Raw genomic sequence first — 20692 nt, forward strand, 5'->3', positions numbered from 1 at the left:
AGCAAACACACAGTACAGAGCAAACACACAGTACGGAGCAAACACACAGTACAGAGCAAACACACAGTACAGAGCAAACACACAGTACAGAGCAAACACACAGTACGGAGCAAACACACAGTACAGAGCAAACACACAGTACAGAGCACACACACAGTACAGAGCAAACACACAGTACAGAGCACACACACAGTACAGAGCAAACACACAGTACAGAGCAAACACACAGTACAGAGCAAACACACAGTACAGAGCACACACACAGTACAGAGCAAACACACAGTACAGAGCAAACACACAGTACAGAGCAAACACACAGTACAGAGCAAACACACAGTACAGAGCAAACACACAGTACAGAGCAAACACACAGTACAGAGCAAACACACAGTACAGAGCAAACACACAGTACAGAGCAAACACACAGTACAGAGCAAACACACAGTACAGAGCAAACACACAGTACAGAGCAAACACACAGTACAGAGCAAACACACAGTACAGAGCAAACACACAGTACAGAGCAAACACACAGTACAGAGCAAACACACAGTACAGAGCACACACACAGTACAGAGCAAACACACAGTACAGAGCAAACACACAGTACAGAGCACACACACAGTACAGAGCAAACACACAGTACAGAGCAAACACACAGTACAGAGCAAACACACAGTACAGAGCACACACACAGTACAGAGCAAACACACAGTACAGAGCACACACACAGTACAGAGCAAACACACAGTACAGAGCACACACACAGTACAGAGCAAACACACAGTACAGAGCACACACACAGTACAGAGCAAACACACAGTACAGAGCACACACACAGTACAGAGCAAACACACAGTACAGAGCACACACACAGTACAGAGCAAACACACAGTACAGAGCAAACACACAGTACAGAGCACACACACAGTACAGAGCAAACACACAGTACAGAGCAAACACACAGTACAGAGCAAACACACAGTACAGAGCAAACACACAGTACAGAGCAAACACACAGTACAGAGCAAACACACAGTACAGAGCAAACACACAGTACAGAGCAAACACACAGTACAGAGCAAACACACAGTACAGAGCAAACACACAGTACAGAGCAAACACACAGTACAGAGCAAACACACAGTACAGAGCACACACACAGTACAGAGCAAACACACAGTACAGAGCAAACACACAGTACGGAGCAAACACACAGTACGGAGCAAACACACAGTACAGAGCAAACACACAGTACAGAGCAAACACACAGTACAGAGCAAACACACAGTACAGAGCAAACACACAGTACAGAGCACACACACAGTACAGAGCAAACACACAGTACGGAGCAAACACACAGTACGGAGCAAACACACAGTACGGAGCAAACACACAGTACGGAGCAAACACACAGTACGGAGCAAACACACAGTACAGAGCAAACACACAGTACGGAGCAAACACACAGTACAGAGCAAACACACAGTACAGAGCAAACACACAGTACGGAGCAAACACACAGTACGGAGCAAACACACAGTACGGAGCAAACACACAGTACAGAGCAAACACACAGTACAGAGCAAACACACAGTACGGAGCAAACACACAGTACGGAGCAAACACACAGTACAGAGCAAACACACAGTACAGAGCAAACACACAGTACAGAGCAAACACACAGTACAGAGCAAACACACAGTACAGAGCAAACACACAGTACAGAGCAAACACACAGTACAGAGCAAACACACAGTACAGAGCAAACACACAGTACAGAGCAAACACACAGTACAGAGCACACACACAGTACGGAGCAAACACACAGTACGGAGCAAACATACAGTACAGAGTAAACACACAGTACAGAGTACAAATACAGTACAGAGCAAACACACAGTATGGAGCACACACACAGTACAGAGCACACACACAGTACAGAACACACAGTACAGAGCAAACACACAGTACAGAGCAAACACACAGTACAGAGCAAACACACAGTACAGAGCACACACACAGTACAGAGCAAACACACAGTACAGAGCACACACACAGTACAGAGCAAACACACAGTACAGAGCACACACACAGTACAGAGCAAACACACAGTACAGAGCAAACACACAGTACAGAGCAAACACACAGTACAGAGCACACACACAGTACAGAGCAAACACACAGTACAGAGCAAACACACAGTACAGAGCAAACACACAGTACAGAGCAAACACACAGTACAGAGCAAACACACAGTACAGACACACAGTACAGAGCAAACACACAGTACAGAGCAAACACACAGTACAGAGCACACACACAGTACAGAGCAAACACACAGTACAGAGCACACACACAGTACAGAGCAAACACACAGTACAGAGCAAACACACAGTACAGAGCAAACACACAGTACAGAGCAAACACACAGTACAGAGCAAACACACAGTACAGAGCACACACACAGTACAGAGCAAACACACAGTACAGAGCAAACACACAGTACAGAGCACACACACAGTACAGAGCAAACACACAGTACAGAGCAAACACACAGTACAGAGCAAACACACAGTACAGAGCAAACACACAGTACAGAGCAAACACACAGTACAGAGCACACACACAGTACAGAGCAAACACACAGTACAGAGCAAACACACAGTACAGAGCAAACACACAGTACAGAGCACACACACAGTACAGAGCAAACACACAGTACAGAGCACACACACAGTACAGAGCAAACACACAGTACAGAGCAAACACACAGTACAGAGCACACACACAGTACAGAGCAAACACACAGTACAGAGCACACACACAGTACAGAGCACACACACAGTACAGAGCAAACACACAGTACAGAGCAAACACACAGTACAGAGCAAACACACAGTACAGAGCACACACACAGTACAGAGCACACACACAGTACAGAGCAAACACACAGTACAGAGCACACACACAGTACAGAGCAAACACACAGTACAGAGCACACACACAGTACAGAGCACACACACAGTACAGAGCAAACACACAGTACAGAGCAAACACACAGTACAGAGCACACACACAGTACAGAGCAAACACACAGTACAGAGCACACACACACAGTACAGAGCACACACACAGTACAGAGGACACACACAGTTCAGAGCACACACACTATACAGCACACATACAGTACGGAGCATCCAAACATTTCCTTACCGTAGATGTTAAGCGTTCAAGTGCTTTCATTTGAAGAACTTCATTACAGAATTGTTTTTTATCCTCCATTTCTTTCTCTGGCCTACAAAAAATACAAAAAATATATTAAATGGTAACACTAATTAAATACATTCCAGAATTGTGATTCTGCTTGGTATTGTGTTTTGAGATGCTGACACCAGAAATATCCTTTAAAGAAGGTCCCTGTGAATATTGCATGCTAGCCTTTTGTATTTTGCTTTAAAAAGAACAGTTTTATATTGTTAAAAACGTTCCTTTCAGAAAAATTGCTTCTATACTTGCTTCAAATAATGTGAACCAAGCAGAACCTTTTTCTCTGATTGTTTTTAGGTATTATAATACAGGTATTATACCTGTTTGTTACAAAGTGCAACCCCCTGGTCTGACTGTCCTGCCAGCAATAGAGATCACAAGGATAAGGATGTGATCTAATAATTCGTCACATTCATTCATTTACAGTAAATGCAAATGATTTTGATAGATGACAGGTTCTGATAGATGAAATGCATCTCAGTGAATACAGACTTACAGTGAAACATGTGAAAGACTTTCATTCTATTCCCTGTGCAATGACTTTAAAGTCTGCTTCAAAGCTCTTTTCAAAATGTCCGCTCTAGTGCACTGATAGTGTAAGGATTATTGCCAGATGATTAACACAGCAATAATGATCCATGATGTGGTACAGAACAGAAAAGCCGGAGCACTTGTTATGTTTTTTAGAGGACAGATCTCAAACCTCAGAGCACTAGACATTTGGAAAAGAGCTTTGAAACATATTTTAAAGTTATGTGTAAAAAACTGACCGGATGTTAACAGTGAAAAAAAAAATTACAGGTCCATTATTTAAACAATTGTAGCACCAGCTGGGGACGTACAATGTTATATGTTTCATCACCCTGCTAATCAACACATGTGAGTACTGTGGATTATTAGGTAGTACGAATGGGGTATTAAAAATATTTTCACCAACAGGGAGTTTTATTTTCCAATGAGAATATTGAAGTTGTCGATTAGTCAGATTAAACACATCTCAGAGCTCTCTCTGAGTGGCAGATACAGCGCACATGAAGCCAGTACTATTGCCACTCTTAAGAGAAAACGTTGTTTGAGGAGCGAGGGGTAGGGTGACCACACGACCCTGTTTTCAACCACTTCATGTTGCACAACACACTCTAAATACCTTTTTTCAAATTACATAAACAACCACTTTTTGGTAATTGAAAATATATTTTGTGGCAATAATTTATTAGGGTTTTTTTTTGTTATTCTATTCCAGTGTTTTTAATCCTTCACGTTTTAGTTCTAAAGTTTAAAGTTGTTTTTAAAATCTTTATTTTTAATCTCCTAAAACCAATACAATTCAGCCGACTACATAAAGCAAGGGGAATTCCCATATAAGAAAGGAACAAACAACAGGGTTGCATTTTTATTATTTTAATCAGATTACTTCAAATGCTGGAAAAAAATATAGTCAGTTTACTTTTTAAGTACAGCTTTAGGGCTTGATTTGTTCAACCCTTTCAATCCTGCCTGATAGAAACAGACAGATGTTTTAAAGAATCTGCAGTACCAGGGAATCCACCCAGTTTTATTGGTATCCTGGGACAAAGATTGATGCAATCCAGGGTTATTGCAAAGCGCTCTAAATAATGCTTAGCAATGCAATTTTTCACTAAAAGCACAGTGAAACCAAAGGTAATTGGAATGTTCATAAAATTGTTGCACAGCATGAAGTCAATGTGTTCCTGTGTTACCCTCACTGACTGCTCTGACAGCACTGTCTCAAAGTGACACCTGCTGGAGAGGAGGAAGTCAATGTTTTGCTCAAGGCCTCGGATTGTCATTCCTACTGATGTCTACCTAATTAGACATTATTTCTGACAAGGTTTACTTTTCCCTATTTAGTTTCGCTACCAGACTGATAAATTCAAACCACTGGACTTTACTGCCTTACCAGTTTTGTTTTTTTAGTATACAGTAATTCCCATTTTGTTATACAGTACTGTGTGACAGGGCAGAAGCCCTGCACGGGTAGACAGTGTGTTTTGTTGGGCTGTGTGGATAAAGATTATATATTTTGAATATAGGTTTGGTAGGGATGGGGCTCAAATCTCACCCCTGCCAAATCCTTTGACAGAATGTGTCTGGGGCTTAATTTATTAAGTGAGGATCAATTAAGCCCAGCCACATGGTATAAAAGAAAAGCCCCACCATTGTTTGGGAGGGTTAGTTTAGGAGAAAGGCTAAGTGTTTGGGAGGTGATTTGTCCTGAAAGGTTTAGAAAAGATCTGAGTGCTTGCCTTTATTTTTCGTTTCACTGATATCTTGTTTTCTTTTGTAGTTCTTTGAACTGTGTGTTCATCGTTTTGTATCAGAGGTAAAGGGATTAACTTTACTCATTAGTTAGGGACATTTATTGTTTAGTCAGTGCCTACCACAGCAAGGGTTTTTGTTGGTTTATATTCTGTTTATTGTGTTACTTTTTGGAGTGTGCATACAGTGTGCTCTAAATACAGAAGTTTTCAAACTGGGGTACACAAGCTCTCGTCAGGTGGTACACAGGTTCTCGTCAGGGGGTACGCGAGCTCTCGTCAGGGGGTACGCAAGCTCTCGGGTAGGGGGTACGTGAGCTCTCGGGTAGGGGGTACGCAAGCTCTCGGGTAGGGGGTACGCAAGCTCTCGGGTAGGGTGTACGCGAGCTCTCGGGTAGGGGGTACGCGAGCTCTCGGGTAGGGGGTACGCGAGTGCTCGTCAGGGGGTACGCGAGTGCTCGTCAGGGGGTACCCGAGCTCTTGTCAGGGGGTACCCGAGCTCTCGTCAGGGGGTATACCAGAAAAATCCTGTAATGGCAGACAACTCCTTTTTTTTTTTACCACTTTAGTATTTTGCGACTTAGCAATCGAATCAACAATATTGAAAATCCTTTTAAATAAAACCACAGCCGTACTGGTGTATGTTTCTGTTCTGTTGGGAAAGGTTAAATCTATAAACATGTGCGTTGAGTGTTAAGTGCACACATGGCTATTTTACATATTTAAACAGCAGCCTGTGGCATTAAAAAAAAAATAAAATAAAATAAAAAGGATTGTCATTGTATGATGATGCTTTTAAAAATGTATAGTGTTTATTAGGTAAGTTTACTTTCTGGAGTTTAATTGTTCAGTGTTAGTAGTGTAATCAGTTCAGTATTATTGAGTTATAATTTAGTTATTAGCAGAAACTTTTATCCAAAGCGACTTGCAGAGTCTTAGGTGTGAACTATTGCTGCAGAGTCACTTAATAGGGCATTAGTTTTATGTCTCATCCAAAGGACAGAGCACAAGAAGGGTAAGTGACTTGCTTGAGTCTCACACAGTGAGACAAGGGCTGGGATTGAACCTGGAACCTCCTGGTAAGAAGCCCCCTTCTTTACTGGGTTAAGCAGGCAGCCGGGCCACTCTACTTTAGATAGTGAAGTCACTCACTTGTTCTGCGCTGGAGCTGGAGCAACATGACAACTACACTTCTGTATTTGTTGGAAGAAATGCCTGTCTTCTACTGAGAATTGCTTTTTGATAATTGGAACCTTAGTTTTGTTTTTCAGAAGCATAACCTGTTTTTGGACTCTTAATATGGACTAGCTTCGGCATAATTATTGGAGTCTGGATTTTGAAATAATTTTACATTGCATTTTTAGTTGGCACATTTGCACCATAGTTAACTAATAGTATTTTATTTTGTTTTCCAGTTTATTTATTCAGTTTTCCATTTACAGTACTTAATCTAGTAATAAGAAAATACCTTATTTTTTTCCTATTTTCATAGGCATGTTATGACCCTATCTCAGATGGGGGTACGCAGTAGACGAAATTATTTGGAAAGGGATACAGGGCATAAAAAGTTTGAAAACCACTAATAAATGTGCACAATAGCTACACACATTGGTCCCTACTTTCCAGCCACTAGGGGCGCCCTTTCACAACTGTAATCACAGAACATATTTATCTACTCCCAAGTAATATTTTTAATATGGTGTTCATTGAGCGTTCATCTGATTCATAATGGTTTTGTGTAAAATAAAAAAAATATATACATCTCAAATTCATCAATAAATCAAAATAAATATCCCTATTGAAACTTGCTGTAGGTGTTTTCATTTCTGGTTTATGTCAATGCTACTTATGTTAATGAGTTTAAACTGGACACTACAGTAACGGAGCACCAACACATAGAAATATACGGCACACACAGCCCTTTGCTACACACCGCATAGAAAAGTGTATTGGTCTGAGTAGTGCCACCAAACCATAATGGTCTATTACAGCACCCTATACAACTAACAACTAGCAAAATGGAATAGAAGTGAAAGTGTTGACACAAGAAAGTCTCCTCTTTCATCTCTTTGCACAGATATTAATATTCTTGCAAACTGCAATTGTGTATTTCACAATGTGTAATCGTGAAATGTTTTATGAACTGTTTTGATAAAAACTGTTCTGGAGGCTTAGCCATTTTTGCATTTTGTTTTATAATCCTTGAACTAAAAATGAAAGTAAGAGAAAAATGAGTGCATTGTTAAACACAATTTCCTCAACTGCATGCAAAAACAGTGTTATATTTAAACTCAAAACACAGCATGGTTTGAAGCAGCAGCATGCAAATAATATTTAAACCAATGCAACGTCTGTCAGGAGCCGGTAGAATGAACTACACAGTTTTTATTTTTAATAATAAATACAGGCGTTGAACACATAATTAGAAATGCTTGCAATATGCACTGTAACACACACCCTTGTTTATGCACATGCAATTACATTATATTATGTAATATATAAAAGCTGCCTCTCCCTTTTGTAACCATTCTAGAAAAGGGTTTTTTATGTTATCTACTTTACACGCTGCCTTTGCCTCTAATATGTCAGAAATTCACTTACATGATGCGCATGCTTTGTCAGTTCACTGCATTATCCCTCAAATTTCCCTTTTCACAGCACAAATATTTAATGAAGTGGTCGAAAACGTATTCCTAACCTGTTTTAATGCTGACTTGCCCATAGGTTTACAATTCCAGTGTGAACGTCGTTATACACTTTTGACATTATGGAGAGTGACATAATTGGGTCACCCATCTGCTCTCAGTTTTATGAATATATATATATATATATATATATATATATATATATATATATATATATATATATATATATATATGCACACACACGCATTCAATTTCACATGCAAAATGTCAAGTTTCAAAGACTTATAAATGAGACTGGAACAATTTGTAGCCTAAATTCAGTGCAGGCACAGGCTTTTGTTACTGTAGTGATGCCATACAAAAAAGGATACCAGACATTACTAGTTCCTCCTGATTACAAATACTAGGGCACACTTAGATATTAAAATGCTAATAAAAAAACATTGCTGTACTTACTGATCGATGACAGCGATCCTGAACTGAACATAAGGAACCAGCTGCATGAGAAGCTGAACCCCACTGTGCCACTCCTGCTCGTTTCGGAAGTGACAGTCCTTAATGTCACACTCCTCGTAGGAGAATTGGTAGTAAGAGTTAGCATCTTCAAACACATTGCTCTGGTCAACTGTCAAAATCAATTAAAAAAAAAAGAACATTCATTTTATTTTTTATAAATTGACAAAGGGACATTGACACTGTATTATATTTTACCTGTTTTTCTAATAAATGTGTAATGCCTATTCACATATTGTTTCACCACTGCAACCCACTAACCGATGAGGAGGACTTCAGTTCAGCAGTAGGTCTCTGTTCCCTATGTCAATTCAGTCTCTTCTTTTAACCCCTTGAACCCAAGCAACAGATTTTACCAAACTACAGAGCACTGGCGAGGAGGGCACATTCTGGGCTTGTCAGTCATCTGACCGGTAGAGGTTAATGATGTGATGTGAACTCTCCCCAAAAAATGTTCCTCCATAAAAAAAGCCAATACATCCATCCCTTTTTGCCCCCAGTCAAGATCTGTACTGTGGATCTCACTGCACAACTAGGCAAACAGATCTCCATATGTCACCACCTTGCCACCGGTAGGTGAAGGGTGGGAACAACATTAGGCATTTTGGCTTGAGGATAAAACCTTAGCTTTGGGACAATGTGATAGCTGTTGCAGTAATCTGAATAATATAATGCACACCCTCTGTATAATGCACACTGCATGACTGAGCTGTCTTTGGTTACATGTCTTTATAGAATACCACTGGGTTTATTGCATAACATTTATATAACAAACAGAAGTGTAAAAGGGTGTGCGTCAGATACCAAAAATAACAGTAGAGTCTAAAAAATAAAGCAAGCGCAATATCAGTGAGCCAATAAACAAACAGTTACGTTTGTCTACCCTTGAGATAGCATTGCATTAATGACCAAGCAAGGATTTGAACTTGCAACATTTTGCACTGCAGCTTCAAATCTACCCATTACCTCATAAATTCCACACTTCCTCATCATCACTGTGTTCCTTTATTATATCACACCCACTCTGAACTGCAAAACTCAAATGTATAATTACAGATTGCTGTCACATGGTTTCAATGCTTTTAGGGTGCTAAATCCTCCCGGACAAACGTACATACCAACTCCAAACTTTTTGATGAGAAACCCGCTATACTGCATATCGATGACTGATGGTGGGTGGAGCTACATCATGCAAGATGTTATAGAGCTTTTAAAAAAGACATTAGTAACATGGTTGTCTATGCTAGTGCTGGGAATTCAGGGTAAGTTTTAAAATGACTGATACAGGGGTGACCTGTCTATAAAATAATAAAACAAGACAGGCCTTATTAATTTAACAGGTTTAAGCAGGATATTACTCACTGGGAAAGGAAAGCCTTATTTTCTGTGAAATCCAGCAGGCAAGTGGCTGCATGTTACAGCATTAAAAAAAATGAAGTGAATGTGCATCTCTCAATTGGTCATGTCTGTTCAAGACTGGTTTGTGCTAGTTCCATAGAAGTCAGTAAAATCACCTTTTTTGATAATACAGTTATTTACTAAAAAACATTTTTGTATAGTTTTTTTTTTTTTTTTTTTAAACTGTAACCACTGTAAATTTTGGGTTATTTGTAAGAAACCAGGGCCTATTTCACAGAGCACTTCCACACATTTAGCAGGCTTGTAACAAGTAAGCATTGTTTTACCCATTTTACAAAATTCTAGATATCAGTAACTTCAGAAGAACCAGCTAAATATTTAGAATGATGCTAATAAATATCGACCAGCTTTCCAGAGGGTCTCACAAGGCAGTGTTAAGTTCTGCTCCCGTTAAGTACATTCTAAACCTAGAACCTCGCCTGAGGTCTTTTAGTGGCTACCTTTACCTCAAAGGTAGAGTTGACAAATAACTGAATAAATACCATATTACACTGACCTTTACCTTTACATTTCATAGTAAGAACATTACAGGACAGAACAAACCTGCTCAATAAATATAATGATCATGAATTCAAACTACAATACAGACTGACTCCAAATGTTATGCAAAATATTGTGCAATTTTGAGAGCAGATCATGAATAACAAATGAAGAGAAGTCACACTGTACCAACCAAAATACAAGTGTTTGTAGCTTTGGAATTTTATGCTTCCTGCGAATTGCAAAGAAATGTCGGTGATTTACATGGCAATAGTAAGATTAGTAAGGCAAAGGTTTCATGAATTATTGCTCGTGTTTCCCACAGCCTTGCCAAGAAACCAATTCTTCAGTAGACAGAAATTATAATAGAAAGCACAAGAATACATGATGCACAATTCAAAGATGTTTTTGGCTAATAAAGTCCAGATTTCAGGACCCAAGCAGGTTTGGAGGAGCTCTCTGTTATTCTCCACAGTGTGTCTGTGAGCTGCTTGTTGCTGGAGCTCTCTGTTATTTGCCACAGTGTGTCTGTGAGCTGCTTGTTGCTGTACCTGTGCTGGAGCTCTGTTATTCTCCACATCATGTCTGTGAGTCTGTGAGTGTCACATTATATTTATATGCCTAATAAATGTTACTTACAGTGGCTATGTTTGCATTACTTCAAACAAGACACATCAGTATGATTGCTATTTGCTAGAATTTCACTACAAGTCATCATATCATACCCTTTGTTTTGTTAACCACCTAAATAAACTAAAATAGTCAAATACAGAAAAAGTCTGTACATTTCATTGATGGTCACCTCTAGATTTTGGAACAGATTTTATGGTTTCTATGTTTTTTAGTTTTTTTTGTCTTTTGAGTGAAGTACTCCATCACCTTCAACTTTTATTAGTTTGGATGTCCTTCATGAGTACAGTTACCATAGTGATTATCCTTTGCATCCTCTTGAATCATACTAGAAAGCAGGACAGTAGCAAAGCCTTTATGAAACCTGACATACCAGCTTCTACACTCCTACAAAATCCTGATTTAGCAGCCTTTTAGCTTTTAACTTTAGAAGCACTTTGTGAAACATTTTTGTCATGGGAAATATGCTAAATGGAACTTACAACTGTGATTTTTTTTTTTATACACTAGCTTGTTAGCGTGTAAAATGGAAGGGTAATCTGAAATACAACGCTGATAATTTCCACTCTGCTACTTGAAAACTGGAGCTACAGGCCCTTGTTTGTCGATGCTCTGCTCTGTTTGCTTCATTGCTCTGCCCCAATAAACACAGCACTGCTTACAGAAACACCTACCTGAAAACAGAATCCCCAGCTCCAGCAGGATCTGCCAGACACCCGCAGCAACAACCCTGCACTGGATAAACAGGCACTGCTTCAGGATCCACTCAACCAGCTCCAATCCAACATAGCTTCTCCTAGAGCAGAAACATTAGAACGCTATGTACTGCGCGGAGTTTAGAGGGCAAACAAAGCAAGGTGCAGCACAGTGCAAACTATTCAAAGCATTCAAACCTAAACCTTGAAAAACTATTTAAGGGTTAGGGTTAACACAACGTGGCATTTTATATATATATATATATATATATATATATATATATATATATATATAATATATATATATATATATATATATTAGGGCTGTCAGTTAGGCCTCAAAATAGCAATAGATTAATTGGGCACAGAAAATATAATCGTTCGAGTAAATATCGATGATTGTTCCGTACATTTTCTGTGCATTCCTCTTCCCGCGACGCTATTACTTTAATATCATTGCAGTTAAGTAATGCCAGGGGCAATTACGCCTTGGTAGCGCCAGGAGAAAAAGAAAACAAAAAACACAACATTGGCAACAAGCCTAAAGCAAGTTTAACATACTACAGGAGTGTTACTAAAATATTTATTCCAAACAGATTACAGTAATTGGGAACGTAATCCAAATAAAACTAGACAAGAGATTATGAAAAACACATTTTTTTATTCAGTGACAGCTGCAGCATCACGCATTGTATCTTGTTAATACTATACCACCTAACCTTCACTATCTGTGAAACACACAATGTGGAAATCCCTGACTAAAACATAAGAAGATGAAGAAGAAGAAGACTACATTGCTTTACTTACCACAACATGCATACCCGCTAGCTGATCTTTACTCCAAAATTGCATTTAACATCACTATTGTTTGTTTATTTTTTATTTTTTTAACGTTATTGAATGTTGTTAAATATTCATTATATAACAGTTCATTTTGAAACTCCAAAGAAGTGCAAACTACAGTACCAGTCAAAACTTTGAGTACACCTGCTTGAAACCAGGTTTTTCATGATTATCTATGCTTTTAACTGTATAAACTTGTCTATAAACACTTAATATTTCATTATTTGATAAGTATACTTATATAAGCTGATAATCATAAGTGAATTGCATTCAAAAATGTAATTTTTAAATGAAAATGTAAATCTTGTCAATTTCAATGAAATGGTCATTTCAGTCTGAAGCCCAAGTCAGTTAAAAGTCTGAAATGTGTATAACACGGTGTTAGAACACTGGCCTAAGTATAAAAGTGTCTTTGCTAGATGTTCTCTGAGTTAACCAGCATGTTACCTAATTAACCTTTTGTCACCAATTATTATTAACAGGTGAGGGTCCATGATTACTATAAATACAAGTAGCATAGGCACAAGCTTGTTATTCCTGAATGTAAGGGAGCAGAAAAAGGCAAAATACACTCAGTTAAGCAAAGAAAAAAGAAGGTAAATCTTTAAGACAAATCGCAAGAATTTTGGAAGTGTCTGTAACTGCTGTGGCTAAGACCATCAAACCATTTGAAGAAACTGGCACTCATGAGGACCGAATAAGGTCAGGCAGGCCAAGGGTGACCTCAGAATCAGAGAACAAGTTCATTCGAGTCACAAGTCTGCGAAACCGGCGATTAACTGCCCCTGAAATACAAGCTCAGCTAAATGCTACTAGAAGTACAGATGTTTCAACATCAAATGTTCCGATGAGATTGTGTGAATCTGGCCTAACTGGAAGAATTGCTGCAAAGAAACCATTGTTAAGAGTGCAGAATAAGAGGAAGAGACTTGCCTGGTCCCAAAAACACAGAAATTGGATGTTTGAGGAGTGGACCGATGAGTCAAAATTTGAAATATTTGGGTCCAACCGCCGAGTATTTGTAAGACGCAGAGAGGGTGAGTGCATGAGTTCTGCATGTGTGGTTCCCACTGTCAAGCATGGAGGAAGCAGTGTCATGGTCTGGGGTTGCTTTGCTGGTGACAGAGTTGGTGATCTTTACCAAGTCCATGGCAAGCTCAACCACCATGGCTATCAAAGCATACTTCAGAGGCATGCCATTCCATCAGGATTACGGCTAGTTTGGCAGTCCTTCATTCTTCAGCAAGATAATGACCCAAAACACACCTCAAAGTTGTGCAAGAACTATCTGGCAAAGAAGGAAAGTGAAGGACAACTCAATCTAATGACCTGGCCTGCCCAGTCTCCAGACCTCAATCCCATAAAACTTGTATGGGGCGAACTGCACAGAAGAGTCAAAGCAAAGCTATCCACAAGTGCCCTACATCTCTGGGAACTGCTACAGAAGAGCTGGGAAGACATGTCGGGTGATTTCCTGCTGAAACTTGTTAACCGAATGCCTCGTGTATGTCAGGTTGTTATTAAGGCAAAGGGTGGCTATTTTGAGGAATCCAAGATTTAGAGACAATTTTCAATTTTCTTGAACATTGCTTTGATACTCCTTGTTTTGTTTTGTATATTGTAACATGTGTTTTCATTTTCAAGTGTTTACAGAAACATATACGACATAAAACATTAACAGTTATGAAAAAAACTTAGTTTCCAGCAAGTGTACTCAAACTTTGACTGGTACTGTGTATACATTCAGTTTTCTTCAGTGTGCACACTTTATATACAGGATGCTTGCGAGGAATGCAAACCTGACATCCTGCTCTGGACACAAGGTGGCGTGCTTTTTTTTTTTTTTTTTTTTTTTAAATAGTCAATACACAGAGGGCGTACTTATAAAACTTTTTAAAAATGAATTTGCTAGTAGGATGGGACCAGCAAACAGATGCTAGTTAACATGAGCCAGAGAAGAAGAGCACGCCCACTGCTTGTCTGTGTGTCTCTCTCTTTTTGTGTCAGAAACACCGGTAAATAGCATTTTATCGTTCCGTCAGCGCAGTTCCAATAATTGTTATTAACTATGCGTGTTACAAAAATTGAATTATGACATATATATATATATATATATATATATATATAGATATAATATATATATATATATATATGCATTATATCAGGTGGTCCTTCTACAGTATACAGGTGGTCTTTAATAAAGATTTTAATTAGTTTAGAAATTGCAGTGCAGCATTACTGACATGCAATACCTTGTCACAGAAGTCCTTCTTGCACGTTTAAAAAGCCGGGTGAGTAAAAGTACACGGACTGCTTTCCTTAATTATTTTAACAATCAGCATTTGAAGGTACCTTATAATCCGTGCCAGCTGAATTTGGTCTTTTGCAGGTTGAGGGCTGGTGGCTAAAAAAGCATTTCTCAAAGCTCTTCCAGCGCACGGGAAACTCTGAGAGCAGGCCTAGTGCGAATCAAACAGAAAGAATGGAAATTAGACAGTCTTCTGTTTATCCTGTACACAATCAAATGACATCCATGCGTCACTTTTAGTTTGTTGTTCTTCCTGTATATTGTTTAGATACAGAATGTGTAGTTTTAGATACTTACATAAATGTCCTAACACAATCTCTAACATCATATTGGCAACACAATCTCTAACATCATATTGGCTTAATTAAAGTAAGATGTGTTACTAGCCTACAGAAACGCAATAAACTCGCAAGCAGGCATGTAAAAACAAAACCTTACCTTCCATCTTGAAATTCCTGTGCCTGGTCCTAGAGTGGTATCTGGTACCATAATCTGCTTTAGAGACAAAACAATAGCACTTTAGAAACACTGGACTCCAAGGAGATGGCAGGAAAGCAAACGCACCTTTCAGTTCAAACCCTACCTACAGGAACTATAAGCACTAGTCAAGTGAAAGTATAGTACTGCAGCCAAGACAAATATCTGAAAACAGGCATTGCTTGAATGTTGAAAAGTATTCTGAAGTATAAATGACCACATTCCTGTCTTTCGGAAGTATAATATACTATACTTTATATATTATATAATATATGACATATAAAATATACTAAATGATACCATAAAACATTTCAACAGGTTTGTTGGGGTACAGGGTATATTTTATACTAGAAATTTGTTTAATACTGTAGCTACTATAGCGTATAAGTTAAATTTGACTTTCCCTAAAAGTGAAAGCAAAAAAAAATAAAAAATTTAATGCACTGCAGTAACACTCCAGCATCCTATGAAAAGCAAAGAGAATACAGTACAATACACAAATAAATAATGATTGCATTCATTAAATATTTATAGCATGAAAATGTAAACCTGGCTTTCACTGTTTATACAGCTAAATACATTGTCTCTAAAACCTATGGGCAATTAGGTCCATTAAGCTTGCATAACTAACAAAAGCCATTATTTAGCTCTAGTCCAAGCATATCCCATCATCAATAATGTTTATGTAAGCTCTGTTTTTATTGTAGGCTGACTGCATCATGTTAGTCAACTGCTGACTTTTTTTCAAAAGCTACAGCATAATTTTCCTTCTTTATTATTAGTTTATTTAGCAGATACCTTTACCCAAGGCAAGTTACAGAGACTAGGGTGCGTGAACTATGCATCAGCTCCAGAGTTACACCTGAAAGACGGAGCACAAGGAGGTTAAGTGATTTGCTCAGGGTGACAAAGTGAGTGAGTCAGGATTTGAACCAGGGACTTCCTGGCTACAAGCACTTTTCTTTAACAACTGGACCACACAGCTTCCTACTGGACCACATGGCCTCTTTTTAAATTCTAGCATTATAAAAACAATATAGGACTTTTTACAATGACAATTAAGTGAATGGACTGAAAATGCCTTGGGACAGTTAACACCCAAAGTCTTGTAGTTGTTTTAGAAGCTCACACTTCCATCAGATGAGATGGGGCACAAAACACACTGTTGACACACTTCTGTGTCAGCACAAATGTGTGGCACACATTTTTATGTCTCTCCAACGTCAGAGCCAATCATAAAGAATCTTATGTTTCACCTTGACAACTATTTGAGTGTATCATTCTGTCAGGGTTATGTACTTTGTTGACACTTCCTCTTTATAACCACACACTATAACCCAAGAACTTGCACAGGCATAAAAAGTCCAGATCACAATGAGGGTTATTCCCATTGGATTATACATTAGAAGAACCTAAAGGACTATCTGAGACACATGTGACATCAATGTGATAACGTGGCTATATTATCACCGTCAATGGAACAGACTTAGTTTGTTTGAACTTTAAAACTTAGCTTCGTAAAAAAATACATGAACATTCCTTATAACTGCCTTTATAATAGTTAACAGCAGTGGATTGCAGTAAAAGTGTAGTAAAGATCGGAGAAAGCATGGTAAAGCACAGAAGAGCACGGTGAGAAGTAGGATTAAGTATTGTAAAGACCATGATCAACCATGGCATGGTAAAACTATAACAAACTACAACATTACAGTGCAAATATATTTTCCCTAGAAGAAGACAATATTTTTCATTTAATGTAGACTTTTAGATTAATGATTATCTACGCTAACATTGTAAAAGAAGGTAACTTTTGTACTGTGTAATCAAAACTACAAGGTAATCAGTGTGACTCATTGAACTACAGTTGTGTGGAAGCACCGATTCATCTAATGTACATAACTAAATGAATACCTTTGTTTTGTTTTTAATAGGAAGGGCCCAAACTCACAAAAATGTATATCACATTTAAAGCAGTTTAATAACCTTCAATAAAGATGCTTTACCCCTTTGATAAATCACAAGTTGTATCCTTTTTTAATGTTGCCATTTCAGATGCATGTATCTGACTACAGAACTTCAATTAGCCTACACTTACTTTCAACCCTGGTCATCTGTCTTTAAAAAGAGACTGAAAAGCCAGTTTCTTTGTTCTTCTTTTGTTTTTGTTTTTTTTGGGGGGGGGTGTCTAGGTCTGTTCAATGCAAAGAAGAAGAAGAAGAAGAAGAAGAAGAAGAAGAAGAAGAAGAAGAAGAAGGAAGAGGAGGAGCTCACGACTGCAGGTTTAACAGGGATCATTAGCATGCTTGAACGGCGCTTCGACTTCAAACCCTCTGTGTACCTCATCTCTCAGTGGATACCCACGCAGTGACAGTACACCCTGTTACATGCACATTGAGAGTACATTAAAAGGTTCTGTGTGTACCTCGTCTCTCAGTGGATACCCACGCAGTGACAGTATACCCTGTTACATGCAAATTGAGAGTACATTAAAAGGCTCTGTGTGTGTCTCATCTCTCAGTGGATACCCACGCAGTGACAGTACACCCTGTTACATGCACATTGAGAGTACATTAAAAGGTTCTGTGTGTACCTCGTCTCTCAGTGGATACCCACACAGTGACAGTATACCCTGTTACATGCAAATTGAGAGTACATTAAAAGGCTCTGTGTGTGTCTCATCTCTCAGTGGATACCCACGCAGTGACAGTACACCCTGTTACATGCACATTGAGAGTACATTAAAAGGTTCTGTGTGTACCTCGTTTCTCAGTGGATACTAACGCAGTGGCAGTACACCCTGTTACATGCAAATTGAGAGTACATTAAAAGGTTCTGTGTGTACCTCGTTTCTCAGTGGATACCCACGCAGTGACAGTACATCCTGTTACATGCACATTGACAGTACATTAAAATGCTGTGTGTGTGGGGGGGGGGGGTTTGGCAGGGGTCACACATTTGGAGTCAATATCGAATTATGCAACACTGTATATTGCCTATCAGTTAATAATTAAAAGCCGAGGCACAATCAATGCTTATTTTCTGTATCGGTTGCATTTAGCATCCAGGTGCATTGTGTTAAATCGAAGCCCACATGTAGGCGTGGGGAACAAGCAGGGAGGCTCAACAGTTCTTAAAAGGAAGTACAATTCTGAAAACAAATACTATAGCGCAGTACACATTAATCCAGAACTCTGAATATTGTCAGCGAAGACCCCTGGCTATGCAGTGCCGAGAGCTTGTGGCACAGGAATACCAGAAATATCAAACAGACTTCCACTTTCTCTTCAATATTATCGCTTTAATATTTTTTCTTTCTCCCCACCAAAGCAACCTTCAGCCTTCGTCAGAGGCTGCGTTATAGTATTGGGTAGGGAGTGAGATTCATTTCTCATCATGCTTTAACTTGCACACACATCAATCAACACATTTCCCTTAGGGCTGACTCTTTCCAACCTTGGCAGCTATGCTATTTGTAGGTATTTAAATATTGTTCCAAATATATGTCCCAGTTGTTTTAATTGTATTTTATGAGAAACCACATGAATTGCAATGCTTGCTAAATGGTGGGATTTAATTTGGCACATTAAATATTAAATAGAACTTTGCATTAGCAAAAGTAGCTGCTTAAAAGTACAAGGTGGCTAATTTAAAAGTGCAAGGTGGCTAATTTGAAGCTGTCATTTAGGGCTAGATTTTTACACTTATGTTTAAAGGGAGGAACAATGTTAGAGGTTGAAAAGGTGCATTTTCTCTAATACAAGTAATCACATATTGAGTGCACATCATTTTCTATTACTGTTTTCTAAGCATTCTCACACATACAGTAAGATACTGTACTTTGTAAGTTCATACATCTGACTCAATATAGTATCTTTGCTTTTGTTTTAAGGAAAACACAATTCTATATAACAAAAAACAAAAAAAGTGACATTTGTAGCACTGCTCCAGCCTACATGACCTTTCAGATGGCAGTACACTTGACTTTACAGTTAACTTGAAAAGAAGGATAATACATGCTTCCTTTTTTTTTTTTTTTTTTTTTTTCTCGCCAAACCCACGGTAAGTTAGACAAACATTATCTATTATTTAAGCGTTTTTATAACATAACTCTCCCTGTGTGCCCGTCAGGTTACATAATTAATTATTAATTTTGGTAAGAGCTTTTGTATATCACGAAAAATGTACTGTAAAAAATGTATTCATAATAATAATAATAATAATAAAATAATAATAATAATAATAATAATAATCATTTACATTGCAACCACACTTGAAATCGATTATTACGATTAACCAGGAGGAATCAGGCTGTCGCTACTTACTGTCTCCGCAGTTTTCTTCCTTAATTGCAATCCATGTTTCAGCAGTGCAGGTAAATCCTTTATCTTTTGCTTCAGATGGACTTGCTCCTTTGTATTTTTACTCCATATACAGGTAGCCGGCTGTCCAACTTCTGGTGTACAGATGTCGGGAATGTCGCCTGACCCTTCCATTCGCACTCAGTTTGGTGGAATCATTTTGAAATCGTACTGTTCAAAACCAAATGCACTGGGAGCTCTTGTGATGACTACCGATTTCCTTCTGCACGCACCGCCTCTCCACCGCCTCCCTTTGCTTCTGTTCTACATGTGACTGCTAGTGCTATACATGTTGTATTATACTATATATATAGATCATCCACAGGTGCAGGAAGCCTCACGCTGCATCACTTAAACCTTTTCCGCGTGAGATATCCTGGCTAGAGTACAGCTTGCACTAGTTTACACGTCGGTTTCCCTTTCACTCTTGAGAATAACAAGTAAGGCAAAACAATAACTCCAAGAAATTACCTTTTTTTTTATATCAACGCTTTCAGACCAACTGTTCTGTATTATTATTTAAAATGAACCGAGTGGATTAAGGTACAGAGAGAGAGACCATACAGGAGCATGTGTTCTTTACACAGGCTCGTTGTTATGCAGATCTTACCAAGCAGGTTTTCTAAGCAACGTCATTTAGAATGAAAGAGATGCTAGGTAAACGTTACTACGTGGAAACGTTTGTGCAATGCAGAGCATTGTTTACCTCCTAATGCAGCTCGTTGAGCTCTGCTTTGTTACATTTTTACTTAAAAACGTAGCTTAATCTAATGTG

General features: G+C 38.6%; 1 protein-coding gene across 2 annotated transcripts in view; it reads right to left on the reverse strand.

Moving 5' to 3' along the window:
* LOC121315083 (rap guanine nucleotide exchange factor 5-like) overlaps window positions 1-20403 on the reverse strand; it is an 88182-nt gene extending 67779 nt beyond the window's left edge. Inside the window, exons 1-6 of one of the 2 annotated variants that reach the window (XM_041248984.1) lie at window positions 19882-20403; window positions 15521-15574; window positions 15127-15233; window positions 11911-12032; window positions 8651-8819; window positions 3217-3298 (exon numbers count right to left, since the gene is read on the reverse strand). In XM_041248984.1, the coding sequence (XP_041104918.1) occupies window positions 3217-3298; window positions 8651-8819; window positions 11911-12032; window positions 15127-15233; window positions 15521-15574; window positions 19882-20052 (705 nt within the window). In that variant the 5' untranslated portion in view covers window positions 20053-20403. Of the gene's footprint in view, window positions 1-3216; window positions 3299-8650; window positions 8820-11910; window positions 12033-15126; window positions 15234-15520; window positions 15578-19881 lie in introns of both variants that reach the window. The other variant, XM_041248983.1, reaches the window with a different exon arrangement.
* Window positions 20404-20692: the final 289 nt, after the last annotated feature.

The sequence above is a fragment of the Polyodon spathula genome, chromosome 4 (assembly GCF_017654505.1).
Source record: "Polyodon spathula isolate WHYD16114869_AA chromosome 4, ASM1765450v1, whole genome shotgun sequence".
NCBI classification, from domain to species: Eukaryota; Metazoa; Chordata; class Actinopteri; order Acipenseriformes; family Polyodontidae; genus Polyodon; species Polyodon spathula.